Below are 16,854 nucleotides of genomic sequence, written 5' to 3' on the forward strand. Positions count from 1 at the left end.
ACATGAAAAGAGTAGTTATGATTGCTCGAGGAAGTTATGTATAGGAAGAAGAGCAGGAGCAAATGACGACATTCAGGGTGAAACCCAACAATGTAAGGGGTGAGAGAAGAAGATGAATCCTGGAAAAATCATTAAGGAATAGTCAGAGAGGAAGTTGAAGAGCATAGAATTTCAAGGAGTGCATCATCAGCACCACTGGATATAGCAGGGAAGTGCAGTAGACAAAGATTGAAGAATGCAGGTGGGAATGATTCATTGGAGGCCCCTGGTGGCCTTTGTCAGAGTCGTCCCGGCAGATTCTGGTGGACTGAGGGGTGTGGAGAAAGCAGGTACAAAAAACAGAGTACATACTTTCAAGATATTTGCCCAAAAATAGATCAAAAGAAATTGTAGGGTAGCTCAAAGGGAAGGAAAGGTGGGGACAAGGGTAACTGTGCTTATACAATGAAGGCAGAGTGATGCAAAAGGAGATGTTGACTATATAGAACAGAGAAATTATTCGTGGGGCAACATTTTGTTGCTGGGAATATGATCAATTGCAAAGACGGAGGTATTGGCCTTCAATTAAAGGAGAGACCTCTTTTCTCTTAAAATAAAAGGAAGGCAGTTAAGGTAAGCATTATTTGTTCATTTTATTGCCACCTGCAGAAACTCCATTCAGTGGTGGTAGAAAAAGTAGAGGTCACTATTCTATGGTTCTCATCTACTCAGGCTCGCTGGAGATCACACTTTCTAGTTCCTTTATGGTTTAGCAGGTGTATGACTCTTATAACTAATGACAAGTGAAAAGGAAAAATAAGAGTCACTTTCAGTCTTTTGGGATGAAAAGTTCATATGGGAGATATGGGAGTTTTTTTTGTTTTTGTTTTTGTTTTTTTTTGGTTTGGTTTGGTACCAGGAATTGAACTCAGGGGCCTTAGCCATTGAGCCATATCCCCCAGTACTTTTTTATATTTTACTTAAAGACAGGGTCTGGCTGAGTTGTTTAGGGCTTCACTAAGTTGCTGAGGCTGGTTTTGAACTCGTGATCCTCCTGCCTCAACCTCCCAAACTGATGGGATTACAGGCATGCACCACAGCCCCTGCTTCATGTTGGATTTACAGTCAATTTTTCTCTCTGGTTAAGGACACTCAGGTAGAGGTGGCAAAACCACAAGACCAACCAAGGCAGCTTAGATTCCTTAGAGATCAAATAGAAGACATTTGATCCATCCTTTGTGAAAGTGAGAAATAAATCATTGCTCTAAGGCTCTGAGATTTGAGTGTTGTTACAATATCTATTTAGTTTATCCTGACTAAATCCTAGTCTATGGAAAAATTAGAATATATTGGCAATCAAGGAAGAGTTTAATGAGTAGCGAAGGGTAAGACAGAGACACAACTGGGACCAGTAACTCATACTAAGTCTAACAGAGTGCAGATATGTAAACCTCTAACAGGAATCTACTGCAGGAAGATCCAGTGAGATTTTTGGGGAGTGGTAATGCAATTCGCCCTGAAAGTTTTAGGAATGGGGAATGCAAGTATGTTAGATGGGATGTCTAAAAGGCTTTGCACAAAGATTAGAGAAAGACTGAGCTAGATACCTATGTTGCCTGTGAAAACGGTAGAGTCACTGAGAGTTGTGAGATTATTGATAAAAAAGGATGAGGAATAACTTCCCTGGGTGGCATAAACCTTAAAGGATGAGGTATGTAGGGCAAGGAAGTAATGGTTCTTGCTGATCTAGAAGAAAGTAGTTCTTAACTTCAGAGTAAAGACAATGGGAGTATTAGAGAAATGGGACCTTACGGAAAAGGGTATTTCATTTAAGATTTCATTTAAGACAAGACTATGGAAGATACAAGAAAATGTATTTGCTTTAGATTGTAGCCTGAAAGGGCAAAATTGAAACAAGAACAAAGCAGCCAACTGAAAATATGCTTTGGTGACAGTTAATAACAAACTTGACACTGTACAAAATTGCATCCTTGACAAAGAAGCAGACCTGAGAAACAATTCCAGAACACTCAGAAAATAAACAGCTCTGAATAGGAAAAAAGAGATGTAACCTTTGAATAACAGATGTTTCAAAAGAAAGCTTATCTTTAATAATGAGACAATGTATGTAAGACTCATAGTGAAGGTTCAAAAAAATAGCAGACTTTATTAATTTTTTCATAAAGGAACATGGAGCAAACATGATCTCTTTTACCTGCACCAAAACTTGAACGAGTCCTTTGAATGGAGGCAGATGTAGCTCAAGTTGATGAGAACAGGTGTGCAGCACCAGGATGAAACATCTCAGATCAAACAGAGCTAATGAGGATTCTAAGCCTCCGCTTGAAGTTAGTAAATTGAACTAAATTTCTCCTCCAGTCCTTGCTGTCAGCCCACATTAACATTTTCTCTGTGCCTTTACACATGTTGCAGGCCGCTATGAACAATAAGACTGAAGAATTTTTTACCCTGTCTTACCACCTTTTCTAGGAAAAGTGCAATTTTTCTAGAGGATGTTGAAAAGAAAGCCATGAGCTTATTTAGTCTTATGTTCATTCATGCACTTGAGATCCAAAGTTAAAAAAAATTGTGAGAAGGAATTTCTTATCAATGACTATAATTTAATAATTGATGGGTAGTGAACATTTTAAGCCCCCCCAAAAAAGAGGGGTTAGTTTTTAATACAGAAAGAAATGTTTCCTTTAAAAATATGACCTATATTTCATAATAATAGAAGAAAAAATTCTTATTTTAAAAATATGCACCCATTTGGAGATTAAATGGTTAGGTTTGGTTTTTGACAAAATTGATAAAGAAGTCTAAACATGTTTAATAAAATATCCAATTTCAACAATAAAATAGTACAATTATGCAATTGAGTGAATAAATAGAAGACTACTTGTAAAGGAACAAAACTTGGTGAGCTTCCATTTCTCAACAGTGTTTGGTATTTAAAAAGAGTGGAACAAACATACAGAATTTTGTGGAGAAAATGCTGTTACTCAAAAATTGCATATTCTTCAAATGGCATTTTCAATGTACGACCCCATTAGGAAAATATTGTTAGGTACTTGACTTCTTAGAAACATACCTGAAGTAATCCTACCTAAAAAATCAACTGGACACATAAAACTATAATTGGATGATGCATGAGATATGAGGTGCAGTCATAAAACAATATTAGTTTTATCTTTGGTGTCTCTTTAAATTAATAATTATTTCAGAGGGTCTAGCTTTTCCCCCATGTGGGATGAAAACAGGCAGGTTCATATGCTCTCAGGTAATTCTTAGGCAAGAGAGAGAGAGAGAGAGAGAGAGAGAGAGAGAAAAGTTTGACAGTCACTTTTAGTCTCAAAACTCAGTCCCAATTCAAAAGTCAGACAACCAAAGCTGAATAAATTTAAACTTGATTTAAAATTGAGGCACCTCTCCCTCTTCCTTTTGCTTTTCTGCTTCAGATTGGAAGCATTCAGAGGGGGAAGGACACTAATCTCTTCCTCACCTGGCACTTCTACTTTCTCTTACTGCATCTCATTACTAAGGCTGGTTTCCAACTGCTGCAGAGCTGGTGCAATGGAAAGGGGTAAAGGAAAGAAGAGTAGGCATGGCATTGGCAGGTAAAGGGGTGGCGTTGGAGAAGATAATGGTAAGTGAAGTCAGCCAATCCCCCCAAAACAAATGCCTAATGTTTTCTCTGATATAAGGAGGCTGACTCATAGTGGGGCAGGGAGGAGGAACATGGGAGGAATAGATGAATTCTAGATAGGGCAGAGGGGTGGGAGGGAAAAGGAGGGGGCAGGGGGTTAGCAAGGGCAGTGGAATGTGATGGACATCATTATCCAAAGTACATGTATGAAGACTTGAATTGGGTGGCAGCATACTTTATATATAAATAGAGGTATGAAAAATTGTGGAATATATGTGTAATAAGAATTATAATACAAAAAAAAACAAAGTACATGTATAAAGGCATGAATTGGCGTGAACATACTTTATATACAGAGATATGAAAAATTGTGCTGTATATGTGTAATAAGAATTGTAATGCATTCTGCTGTTGTGTATTTAAAAAAATGAAATCAATAAAACTAAAAAAAAAGAAAGAAAGAAAGAAAAGAAGATTAGGAAACTTCTTCCTTCTAGGGATCTAGCTTGGCCACTTTCTGGGTTTGGCAGTCATTTAAAACAAAGGAACTAGATAAGCACATAGAAATAAATTGAAGTAATATAGTTTACTGACTACAAATCAAAGGTAGTAGTCAACATTGTTTAACAAACATTAACTTTAGAATAATAGTTATCTCTGTGGAAAAAGAAAGGGAGGAGAGAAAAAGGAAGTGTTTCAGGCTTTCCTGTTAAGTTCTATTTCAGGGAAAAAAAAGAAAAGAAAGCTAAAGTAAATATGGCAAAAATGAATATCTATTAAATAGAGTTATGATATCTAAATGTTATAATATTTTCTGTATGTTGGGATAATTCATACTTTATAAAAATCTTAATTTGGTGCTATTGCAATAATAGATATTAAGACATAGTAATACAATAGAGTTAACCCAACTCTACATGTAATCATAAAATACTTTTGATTTTTAGATAAACATGGACATTTCTAGGAAAGTAACTATAGTAAAAAAGATCAAGGTAATATTGGGTTTGATTTATTCAGAACTGTCTAAGAATTTTTTTCCTCATTTGAGAATATCATTCATTATGGTTGTGATGCTCAAGATGTTTGAGTTACAATACAAAACACCTGTATCAGTGCAAATATGTAGCGGTTTAGATTCTAAATAAGGGTTCAATGAAGGCACTATTTCATTATGTCATCTAGGGTGGTCTTCCCCAAACATTAGTAAGTTAAATTTTACACTACCTCTTTGTAATTTATATTATTTATAACAATCACAATTTTGCTTCTAATCAATGTTAGCAAACACATTGTATTTATTTTTCAAAGCCTTGTGTGAAGGTAGTGATATTACCTATGGAGGTTACTGAAGAATAGGGAAGGAAAGGCTTGTCCTGAAGGGTTGGGAAGCACTGATCCTCCTGGTCCTCCAACTCAGCCCCATTTTCCCCCACAGGAGATCTTCAAGAAATCATGACCATCTGGACATGGAGACAAGAGAGGGGATGGTGTAGGGATATGGAAAGGGGAAAGGGATTCCCCAAGTTTGGGAAGACAGAGGGGTGAGAGTTTCTGCAGTGACAGAGACCTGTTCCCATTCCCCTGATTCTCTGGGAAGTGACAGAACTTGGAGGGAGTGGATGCTTGGCCTGTAGGGAGCAGGAAAGGCCAGCAGAGGGAGCCACAGTGACGACTGATGGTGGATGGCCAGCCAACCCGAGGTCTCCTCACTAGGACTGATGAAATCACTGTTATCTCTTGAAGATACCAAAAGAAGACGATGGCAGAAGAGGAAAAATTAATATTAATGGCACCGTGTTAAAATCCCTCCTCAATCCTGCCTTCAGGACATTTCCCCACAACTACATTTCCCTTGGGCCTGGGGCCCTATCCCCATTCTCAGTGCACACAAACCTTGGTGTCTGTTGCCCACAGGTGAAATTTGCAAGGTCCTTGTTCTTTATCATGCATAGAAAATTTAAATTTTTATCTGTCTCATTGGTTGGCATTCCAGAGTGCCTTGCATGAGTTATAAAGTTCATGGAGGGCATCCTCTCATGAAAAGTTACTTTATCCCCAATCATTTATCCTGCTCACCTAGGATGAAAATACTCACAAACTCTTTTAGGGCATGTAAATTTACAGGAATGTAAAGAAACCCTCTTAAAGAAATAAACCGTATTTATGTATGGAAGGATTCCATAGTATAAGAAAATCAAATCTTTCTAAATTGATGGGTACATCAAAATAAGGCCCAGATGAATCAAGTGTTAAATATTTTATGGGTTAAAAAAATCTATAAAGTACTATATTATAAATCTGGATAGTTATACAACCTCTGAGAGAAGTAGGACATTCTAATATAAAGAGGAGAAAAACAAGGAAAAGTTGGCTTATCTAAAGTTACTGCCACTGTATTTAGGAAAAATCTGAATAAAATGGTTCAAATATACAGCATTATGATAGCATCAGCTTACATTTTAATTTAGTGAGGAGTTCATAAAATGCAAATGAAGCATAAAAGATTCAATATATAAGTAGATTAATATTTGGACCATGGACTAAAGAAGAAACACCACTATTTAATAATTACAAAGAAAATGTTCACCTACTAATCAAATGTGAATTCGGATTTTAAAAATGACACCATTTCTTCTTCCTAACTATCAAATTTTTTAAAAAAAAATTTATAATAACATACTGTTGAGGGAAATAGCTACTTTTATGCATCAATGGGAAAGATGAATGTAACTTTGGGTAATCATTCATAAAGATCCTCAACCTATTTCAGATGTTCTAACTTATAAGATCAAAATTTTGGAAATATATTCTATGTCCAATAGTAGGTTGTACACTTACTTGCTGGAATATTATGTTGTTATTTAAAAATGTTTAAAGTGATAATATGGCAACACATACTAACATATTAGTATTAGGAATACTAATAATAGCACATAAAAAGTAATGCAAATATTAAAGTGTTTAACTTAATTGATAATTAGAGAAAACATTCAAACACAATGAGATATCATGTAGTATCCACCAGATTGACCAAATTTAAGTAGACTGAAAATACTACTGCTGAGGAGGATGTGGCACAGAAAGAACCCTCACACATACTCATTAGAGCACAAACTGGCACAACCACCTGTTTGATGCTCTCTAATGAAGTTAAAGATACACGTACTCAATGCCCCAGCCATTCCACTTATAGGTATTCCACTTATAGGTATAGAAACCAGAGATTTTTTTTTTTTTGTATATGAGCACTGGAGTACAGGATTGACACTGTGGTTGGAATGACTTAACTGGAAATATCCATTACCAGTAGGATGCATAAATCATGAGTTACTTATTCTAAAAGATAGAACACAATAAAATGAATAAATGAGTGTTAAACATGATGGTATAGATTGTTTTCCCCAGCATAATGTTGAGTGAAAGAAGCAAATCATAAATGTATATGTGTTCATGATTTCATCTATCCTAAGTGCAAAAGTACCTACTAGTTTAGATTTATATACAAAAGTGGAAAAACTAAAAGAAATGCAGAGATCTGATTAACTGAATACACCTGATTCTCTGATAATGGTTGCCTTTGGCAAAATGGAGCTGTGTTTGGAGAGAGTAGTGAAGTAGAGGGCTTTTCTGGGTCTAGAAGTATTTGATTTCTGGGCTGGGGTTATAGCTTCATGGTAGAGCACTCACCTAGCACGTGCAAAGCACTGGGTTCGATCCTCAGCACCACATAAAAACAAATAAATAAAATAAAGGTATTGTATCCAACTAAAACTAAAAAAAAAATTTTTTAAAGAAGCGTTTGATTTCTTGACTTGGGATATAATTGTATGTATGGTAACGTTATAATTATATATGAATATATATGTAAGATAATTAAAATGTGCATTTTAAATACTCTATAATGCAAGTTACATTTTATAGGTTGGATTATGTCCCGTACCCCTGCAAAAAAAAAGAAAAAGAAAAAGAAATAGGTTTAGGCCTCAATCTTCAGTAATTCAACATGTGAATTTGAAAGAGGGTTGTTGCAGATGGCATTACTTAAATTAAGATGAGGTCATACTAGAGCAGGGTGGGTCCCTAGTGCAATAGGATTGCTGTCCTTATAAGAGAATGGTCATATGAAAAGCAGACACAAAGAAAATGCCCTTTGAGGATGGAAACAGAGACATCTGCAAGCGAAGGGTCATCAAGGATTACCAGCCATCACCAGAAGCTAGGAGAGAGGCTGAGAGAGATCTCCCCCACAAGCCTTCAGACGGAACCAACCCTGCTGACACCTTAATTTCAGACTCCTAGTCCCCAGAGCTATGGGAGAATAAATTTCTGTTGTTTTAAGTTATCCAGCATGTGATATTTTATTATGGCAGCTCTGGGAAACTAATGCATTGTACTCTCACATTAAAAAAATATTTGTATAAGTCCACCAAAAATTATATTTCTGATCTATTTTCTTGAATAAATCCCCAAAACCTAAAGTCAAAAAGTAGTCAAACCATCCAATTTTAAATATTCCCTGGAATAGTTATTCTCAAAGACACAATTCAAGTATAAAAATAAGGAGCTCCTAATCAGAAAAGACAGCCAAGCTGCATATCTAGTTGTACCAAGGGGTCAAGGATCAATTGTAAACGTCCAAGTCCATTAAAAAATAAAGGATGTAGTTGTTCCACGTTGGCCTGTAAAAATTTCATCCTGACCCTCTGCTTCTCTCCCTTACTGGAAAGTCTCCAGCCACTGATGTGACCCTGCACATGGCTGCTGGGAAAACATGCTTATTCATTCCATTTCACTCCTGAGCAAAGACCTGACCTGAAAGAAGACCTCACCCAGAACTTTGCCAGGGCAGAATACTGATGAATACAGGGGCTCGGTGGAAGATCAGCTTGGTTGCAGCTCGAATTTCTGCAATTTAGAAGTACACAGTCTCAGAGTTTGCAGAGAGCAATGTGCTCTTGCAAACCTCACTGGAGGTTTGATTTTGTGTAGCATACTAAGCTTGGTAGTGGAAGTATTGCTTTTCTCAAGTATGTTTCATATGCCATAAATAAGGGCATAAAAGAACAATCCATAGAGAACAGATTTTTTTGAATTTTAAAAAATGCAACATTATTTTTCTACTATGCTCTGTTTTTCAAATATCAAACAAAAGTAATGTACAGAAAAATTTTCTGCAGAAAAATAATAGTGAAGTAGAATAGCATAGTAATAAGGGAATTTGAAGCCAGCTTGTATGTTCCCAAATCATGATTCTGCTACTTACTAGTTTGTTGTACTTTTGGCAAATTGTTAAGTGCAAATTTCTTCATCTGTAAAATTAGGATTAAAAATGCACATACTGTGAAGAGTTGCTGGGAAGATTCAATGAGGCAGTAAATGAAAAGAATTTAGCTCAGAAGGTTGCACGTGGGTAAATGCAAAATAAATATTAGTTATTGAAATAATAATGATAATAATAATAATAATAACAATAATAACATCTCTTCAGACTTACACTTGAAGTAGCTATAAAAAATTTCTAGAATTGATTATAGACTTGGCCCCCTAGGGGTCATTTGGTTCGCCATATTAAATTAGATGGAGAAGGGAAATTTCAGCTTCCCAAGTTGACCATTTTAGTACTTAACATTACTTATCAAAAAATATAATTTATTTCAGTTTCCTGGTCTGTTAAATAAGTGGGTTGAATTAAATAATTTCCAGGAGCTTTTCAAACACACACACACAAAATGTATTTCTAATATCCTTTCTCAACCATAAATCAAACATATTACAGTCTCTAAATTATTTCCTTTCTTTCAGGGAGTATTTCTATTATAGTAGCTTTTACCCTTTTTAATGCAAAATATGACCTTTAGGCTAGTTTGGTGGCCAGAGAGAGAGAAATGTATTTTCTGTATTTTCATTGTATTCCAAAGATTGTGATTTCAATGAAAAGGCCGGGTAATTTCTATGACACTGAAGTTTTCCTGCACCAAACTTTTAGGTTCATCAGCTTTGAACGAGAAGAAACATTCAAAACAATCGATGATTCTTAAAGTCACCCATCTGAGCTTCAAAGTTTCCGATATAACCTTTATTTTAATGGCGTTTGGTATTTTGTTAATAAAAGCTTTATGGTTATAGAAATCATTTGATATTTCCAAATCCACCTGGGAGTTAGGAACTGAGCTTCAAGGCCTTCTTTGTTCTGTGTTCCCCTCCCCTGGGTGCATTTGTGGGCTTTCCAGGAGGTGGCGCTGTTGTTTAAAAAGAGTGACTTCCACGGGGATGAGAAATGGAACTGGGTCAGGAGGGAAGATGTCAGGGGTTAAAAGGAATCACCCAGAAAAGTCATGTTCAATGAACCCTGGGAAGAATGACTAAATAAGTATAAGTAATTGTCTGACTCAATTTCCCCCTTTAGGTGCAAACGTGAATATGAAAACCAACAACCAGGATGAGGAGACCCCCTTGCACACGGCTGCCCACTTCGGCCTCTCTGAGCTGGTGGCCTTCTACGTGGAGCACGGGGCCATCGTGGACAGCGTGAACGCCCACATGGAGACGCCATTGGCCATCGCCACCTACTGGGCCCTCCGCTTTAAAGAGCAGGAGTACAGCAGGGAGCACCACCTCATCTGCCGCATGCTGCTCGACAACAAGGCGGAGGTCAATGCCCGGGATGACGACTTTAAATCCCCCCTCCACAAGGCAGCCTGGAATTGTGACCATGTGCTCATGCACATGATGCTGGAAGCTGGTGCAGAAGCCAATCTCATGGATATCAATGGCTGCGCTGCTATCCAGTACGTGCTGAAGGTCACTTCGGTGCGACCAGCTGCCCAGCCGGAGATCTGCTACCAGCTGCTGTTGAATCATGGGGCTGCTCGAATATACCCTCCGCAGTTCCATAAGGTGAGGCTACGCCGGTCCTGGGCCACTCAGAAGGGTAACCCAGACGCAAATAGTGCTTGTCTTAAATCTCCAGGTAACTCAAGCTTGTTTGAGGCTTGAGTGCTTGGACTACCGACCTCTCCACCTCTAACTTGACCTTCCATTTACATGCCTAGCTCTAGCTGCCTCATCCTAGTCCAAGTCTGTTTGAAATCTGGGTGTGAGAGTCAGGGATGAGAACAAGTGTAGCAGATAATCTTTCATTCTTGTATGTACACCAGTGAATTGATAGTGACTTTCTGGGTGACTGAGGTGAGTTTCCAGAAAGGTGAATGGTGTCAGGTTGGCCATCTTTGAAGCAGAATGTCTGATCTCAAGATGCCTCAACATGCTTTGGAATAAATTAGCTTGTAGCCATGAAAGGGTCACTCCATTTTCCAGTTTGATGGAAGCTAATATTTATTGAGGACTAATAATTATATTTATTCTACATATAAGAATTAAACGCACTGTTGAAAGCATTTTGGTATGTTAATTAAATTGTTACAACAATCCTACAAGGTATATATTATTATCCCCATTCTACAGAGGGGATATATGTATGTTCTAGCACTGCAACTATAGCCCACTGCAACTATAGCTCCTAACTCCCAGATGGATTTGGTTCCAATATTTATTCTTGTAATATCACACTTCATACCTCTTTTCAGAACAACATTGATTGATAATCTCTAATGGTTTGGCAGGGACCAAATGCTAACAATGTTGATATAACTAAGACATGGAACCTACCCTCAAGTAGTTTGGAATCTAGTAGGAGAGACTAACGCATAATAAGCCATGCTAAATGATAAAGTAGGGAAATAAAGGATGTGATGGGAGCAGAGAAGAGAGAAGATTTTTCATTAGGTTACTGAGGGTACTTAGTTTGGTAGCCGAAATGTATTTCACTTTAGAGAAATCAGAGAAAGCTGTACCTAGAATCTCCCTCATTCTAAAAATTTAATTAACTAGAAGGAGAAGAGTTTGCGATGTAGATCAGCTAGCTAATGTAGGGCCACAGAAATCAAATTAACAGAATTTTTACTGAATTCCAGCTAAGTTTTAGCTCCACCTCCTGCCTTGGTAAAATGTCAGGACCTCATCTGAAGCCCTGCAATGTGAGGATTATTCAGACGAAAAGTTCTGCTGAAGAATTTAAGGGTAGTGCACTCAGGGCAAACTCTAGACGGACAACCTAGAGAGAATTCAGATGAAGATATGGTGGAGTCAGCGACTCCTGTGACCTCTAGAAATAGAAATAGAAATAGAAATAGGAACTCTATCCTGTTTGTCAGTGTTTTAATAGAAGACTAAGTCATTTCTTTTCTTAAAATTATATGTTAAGCTCAGAATGTTCTGGGACTTTCTAAAATTTTTATAGACAATTCCAAATGATTGACTACTGGTTAAGGGTGTGATTCAGATGGAGGACTGTCTGACTTTGAAGCCTGAGCTCTTAGTTTCTGCTGTATTTTCTGATAACACATTACTCATTAAATGTAATTAAACTTAAAACATCATGAGACAAGAAGATGCCTGAAGAGGTCATTTTGTTTAATTCTTCAGGTTCTAGGCAGAAGTAGTACTTTTGTCCTATTTGTGAACTTCCATGAAGGCAGATTCTGCATCACTGCGGGATACCTGGGTCACCTCTTTAATTCTGAAACATTGCCTCCCTTTCAATTGTAAAAAAATATATATATATATATATTTTTTAATTTTAATTTTTTGTACTACTGGAGATTGAACTCAGGGATGCTCTACCACTACATCCCTAGACCTTTTTAATTTTAAAAATTTGAGACAGTGTTTTATTAAGTTGTGAAGGCTGGCCTCCAATTTATAATTCTCCTTCCTCAGCTTCCTAAGTAGCTGGGATTATAGGCATGCACTATCATGCCCAGCTTAACTTAAAAAAAATATATATATATCTTCAAGCCAGTCTTTCAGTTCATGACCTAGAATAGTTCATATGCATCCTAATTAATTTTTACATCTTTGTATCAGTTTAGACCTGGGGCTTACTTATTCTTTCAAACCAAATTTTATATACCCCCAATTTTTAGCTACTAATTGTATTTGCCTGTGGATCTTAGTTACGTATGTTTGAAAGGACCAAGAATCATGTAGATATTTAACCTTTACATTTTCCCTATAATTTTAAAATAAAAAGGGCTCTATAAAAGAGAAAGTACCCTATATATGGCTCCAAACAATACTCTAAAATCTTTTGTTGAAGATTGGCTTCAGTTGTGAATTATCATCTTTCTTGTGCTTTCAAATTTTTCAATATTTTTTGAATCAAAGAATATTTTCATATCACAACAGCTATACTGTATCTTTAGAAATAAAACCTATGAAAAGTCAGCAACTTATTTAAATTTATATTTAATATATTAACTTATATTAAATTTTATTATATATTAGATATATTAACTTATATTTACATATTATATATCAACTATGTTTAATATATAACTTATTTTTAATGTATTAAATTATCTTAAAAATATAGTGATCTATTAGCTATAAATATCTATTGTTTAGATTTCTTCTATTTTCTCAACATACATTGGCATTCTGGACTTGGCTAAAATAACAGATGTTAACAACCTCAAATGTGAATATAGAATTGAAAATTTTAAATTGCATATGAATTTGTTCCTGCTTTTAGTTTTTCAATTTTTGTCACGTGCATCTCATTCATCCTAGATTTAGCTATGCTTTCATATCAGAAATACGGAAACATGGACTTTGGGGGTTAAACTTGGGTCTTATTACTTCCATAAGACAGCGACTGAATAAATTAAGATTCTGGAGCCTCAGTTTCTTCCCCGTGAAATGGGTGCACCTTGCCTTTATTCCTTGGCAAGTGTGTAAATTGAGTCCTTTGGAAAGAAGTTAATACTACTTACAGCACTTTACAAATATGCTCAGGGCCTAGAAAACATTTTATGATTCTTTCTCTTAGGCCACTTTCTGTCTTTGCAGACTATCCCTGTTTCTTACCTTGACCTTCACCTGTGTCTTTTAACATTTCTCCCTTGGTCTACTTCCACCTTTTTTCCCCACTCATGTCTTATAAGGCTTTGTGTATTCTTCATAGTAGAACTTCTAGAAGACAGCTCATTTGGTAAAGCATAATTTTGCACATATTTATGCTCCTAGGACACCTACCCTCCAGAGAAAAGGATGGAGAGGGATATGGAGCATAAGTAGCTAGAGAGACATCCTCTACCACTTTATTCAGGAATAATAATTGCCTTCTCAAAGGTTGTTTTGAGAATTGAATGAGGTAATATTTAAGGTTGTTTAGCATGGTGTCTGGGCCATGGTAACCATTAAAGAAATGCTGGCTATGACTGTTGTTATTGTTACCTGTCTGCTGAGCAATAGAATCAGTACTCCTGGGCCTACTGTGACCTTTGGGGGACTTCCAAGCAAGGAGAGACACTGTGTGCTTGAGCCCTTGATTAGAGACCATATGCTGAGTTTGTACTCTTGATACTCACTACTGATTGCATGAAATTTCTAGGAAAATAACTAAAAGACCCTATCCTCCTTCCTTTTTAAGAGCCAGATTAGCAAGAATGGGCCTTTAAATGGAGTTTCTATTCTCCAGTAAGAAGTCTTGTGAGTATGGAAGGTCTTCAGGAAAATTTTTCATGAAGGCAATCCTTTGAAAGATACCAAAGAGAAGGGTTTAGAGTAGAGGCTTAGAGACTATGGTCTCAAGTCCTGCTTTGGCCATTTACTTCCTGCCTGTATGAGTTTTTATTTTTTTATTTTTTTTTTGGTAGTTGTAGATGGACAGCATATCTTTATTTTATTTATTTATTTTTATGGGGTGTTAAGGCTCCAACTCAGTGCCTCACACAGGCTGGGCAAGTGCTCTGACACTGAGCTTCAGCCCCAGCCCCTGTATGAGTTTTGAATAAGTTCTTCAATCTGAGACTCCAAATTCCTCATGTGAACAATGAAGTAATATGAACTTTTCAAGAAGGTCTGAGTAGTGAGTGAGTGAGTGAGCCTGTCCTCCATGAGTCCAGGGCTAGTGCTCAACCACACTGCTTCCTTTTCTGTTCCTCCTGGAAAGATGTGCTCTTGGTTCAGTGTAGGCATCTCCCCTCCTAACCCTCTTGGGGGTTTCACTAGCCTGTGTCCCAAGAAACATCTTATCCACCATTCGTGTTTTCTTTTTCAGTTCTACGTGCTCTGCCATGTTCCTCTAGTTTGGCTGGATGCTAAAGAGATTTAAGACAGAGTTGGCTACTGGTAGCAGGCTGGTATTAAAATCGTTTTTTGTTGCTACCCAACAGAATGTGTAAGAGAGCTGGCCCCCTTCCAAAGAAAAACTGAAGAAAAACTATTCAGTTTACTATGCAGATGCTTGAAAGTGATTTAGAACAACTACTCAACAGCTCGAAATTCCAAAGAGAAAGTCATCTTTACGACAAGTAAATGACTGACTCATTTATCCAGAAGATAAAGAGATTTGTTCTCTTGTGGAGGGGGAATTCAGTTTCCTTATTTACAAGGAACAAGGTCAGAGCTGAAGATGCTGTCTTCCAAATACAAAGCAAATTTGTAGAGGGTGTATTTCACTGAAAGCCAATGTATAAATTACATAAGCAGGGGAAAAAAGAATTATAGGGTCTGCAATTGCTTTCCAGGGTACAAAAGGACATTTGATTTTTTTTCCTCTAAGCATAATTCAGTAGGAAGTGACACCCCAGGGAGCCAAGATTAGGATTTCTTGTAGGGCAAGAAAGACATTTTTCTAGGGGAGGGAAAGATAACGTGAGGGTTTGGGGGGCGGTAAGGATGATTTCTGCCATTGAAAAACGCTTATATGAAGCCCAGGATACAAGCAGTTCTCTTTGATTATCAAGCATATTTCTGCACAAAAATATATCAATATGTAAGGTCAAAGGTAGCTTTACAATTTCTCTACTGAAGTGGCTTATAAGTGGCAGCTGGATTGAAAGAGTGACAGGAACTACTCAGAAACTACTTGTCTTGAATCTTTTTTTTTTTTTTTTGACGGGTGATATTTATGCATTTAAGGATGAGATGATGAGAGGAAGTGTCTAAAACTCTCCAGCTGTCACCTCTGTACACAGAGGTGGGTTTTTTTTTTTCTTTTTTCTAATTGTTCTTTTATGACGCCAGAGACTCCAGAGACTTGTGGGGGATGAAGCTCTCAGGGTGTCTATTGCTTTCCAGGAAGACAGAGGCAAAGAGAAGACAGTGATGTCTGTCTTTGGGGTCTAGAGCAGTCCATTGTCATTTGATGATCCAGGTTCTGACAGTCGGCATCAAGTGATAATTTAAGTTTGCTACCTTTGAGGGTGTTTTTTTGTTACCATCATCTGGCGAAATTACTGAGGCCTGAGAAGGGGCGTCCAGTTGGTCTTAGTTCTAGAATAAGCCAGTGAGGAGAGATGGGAGGCCGTCAAGCTAACAAGAGCCTTCCTGCCCCCCAGAACCAAGTCTTCTGTCAGCAGAAAATGTAGTAGTGAGAGTGTCAGCAAAAACTAATGACAGTGGTGGAAACTTTGGACCTCTTGCATTTAAAGATTGCAGAAAGTTAAGATTTGGAACCACCTAATTTTTTTTAACCCTAATGAAAATAGAGAATTCATCTCCCTGTGATATGCAGGGACCTGGTGGGTGCAAATAGAAACACCAAACACATGAAGTTTGGCTCCCAAACCACAAATGCTTTACATTCCCATATGCACAACTGAGTTTTAACTATTTTTTAACAGGGACTAGGAATAGGATTTCCAGATTAAAAAAAAATAGCAGTTACTAAGTTCAATGTGAATTTTAGATACATAACAAATTTTTGCATAACCCCTTCTCAGGCAAAACTGGGGACATACTTATATGACAACTTATTTGTTGTCTGTCTGAAATTCAAATTTAAATTGAGCAGCCTGCATTATTGTTATGTACTAAGTCTGGCAACCCCAGCTAAGAAGTAGGTAACATGAAGCAAGAGAAGAATAACTTTTAGCCACATCTATTCTGCCTCAGTTGCTCTGTGTTCTCAAGGAGGAGGAGGTAAGGAAACCTAGGGACAAATCAACTGTGTCATTTGGATCCCTTGAAGAGCCAGTGTAGCCTGGGAATGAATGCAGAGCATAAAGATCAGTTTTTTTGAGTGACCCTTAAACCATATGCTGAGCCTCCTGTTAAACTCTTTTTCTATAAATTCCATATATATATATATATATATATATATATATATATATGTGTGTGTGTGTGTGTGTTTGTGTGTGTGTTTTCTAGATAGACACAAT

General features: G+C 37.1%; 1 protein-coding gene across 1 annotated transcript in view; it reads left to right on the top strand.

The window, feature by feature from the left end:
* The window catches only part of Asb4 (ankyrin repeat and SOCS box containing 4), a 70,671-nt gene that overhangs the window by 32,554 nt on the left and 21,263 nt on the right, over positions 1-16,854 (top strand). The window contains exon 3 of the mRNA XM_015488231.2: positions 10,035-10,525. Coding sequence (XP_015343717.1) covers positions 10,035-10,525 — 491 coding nt within the window. The remainder of the gene's footprint in view (positions 1-10,034; positions 10,526-16,854) is intronic.

The sequence above is a fragment of the Marmota marmota genome, unplaced genomic scaffold, assembly GCF_001458135.2.
Source record: "Marmota marmota marmota unplaced genomic scaffold, marMar, whole genome shotgun sequence".
NCBI classification, from domain to species: domain Eukaryota; kingdom Metazoa; phylum Chordata; class Mammalia; order Rodentia; family Sciuridae; genus Marmota; species Marmota marmota.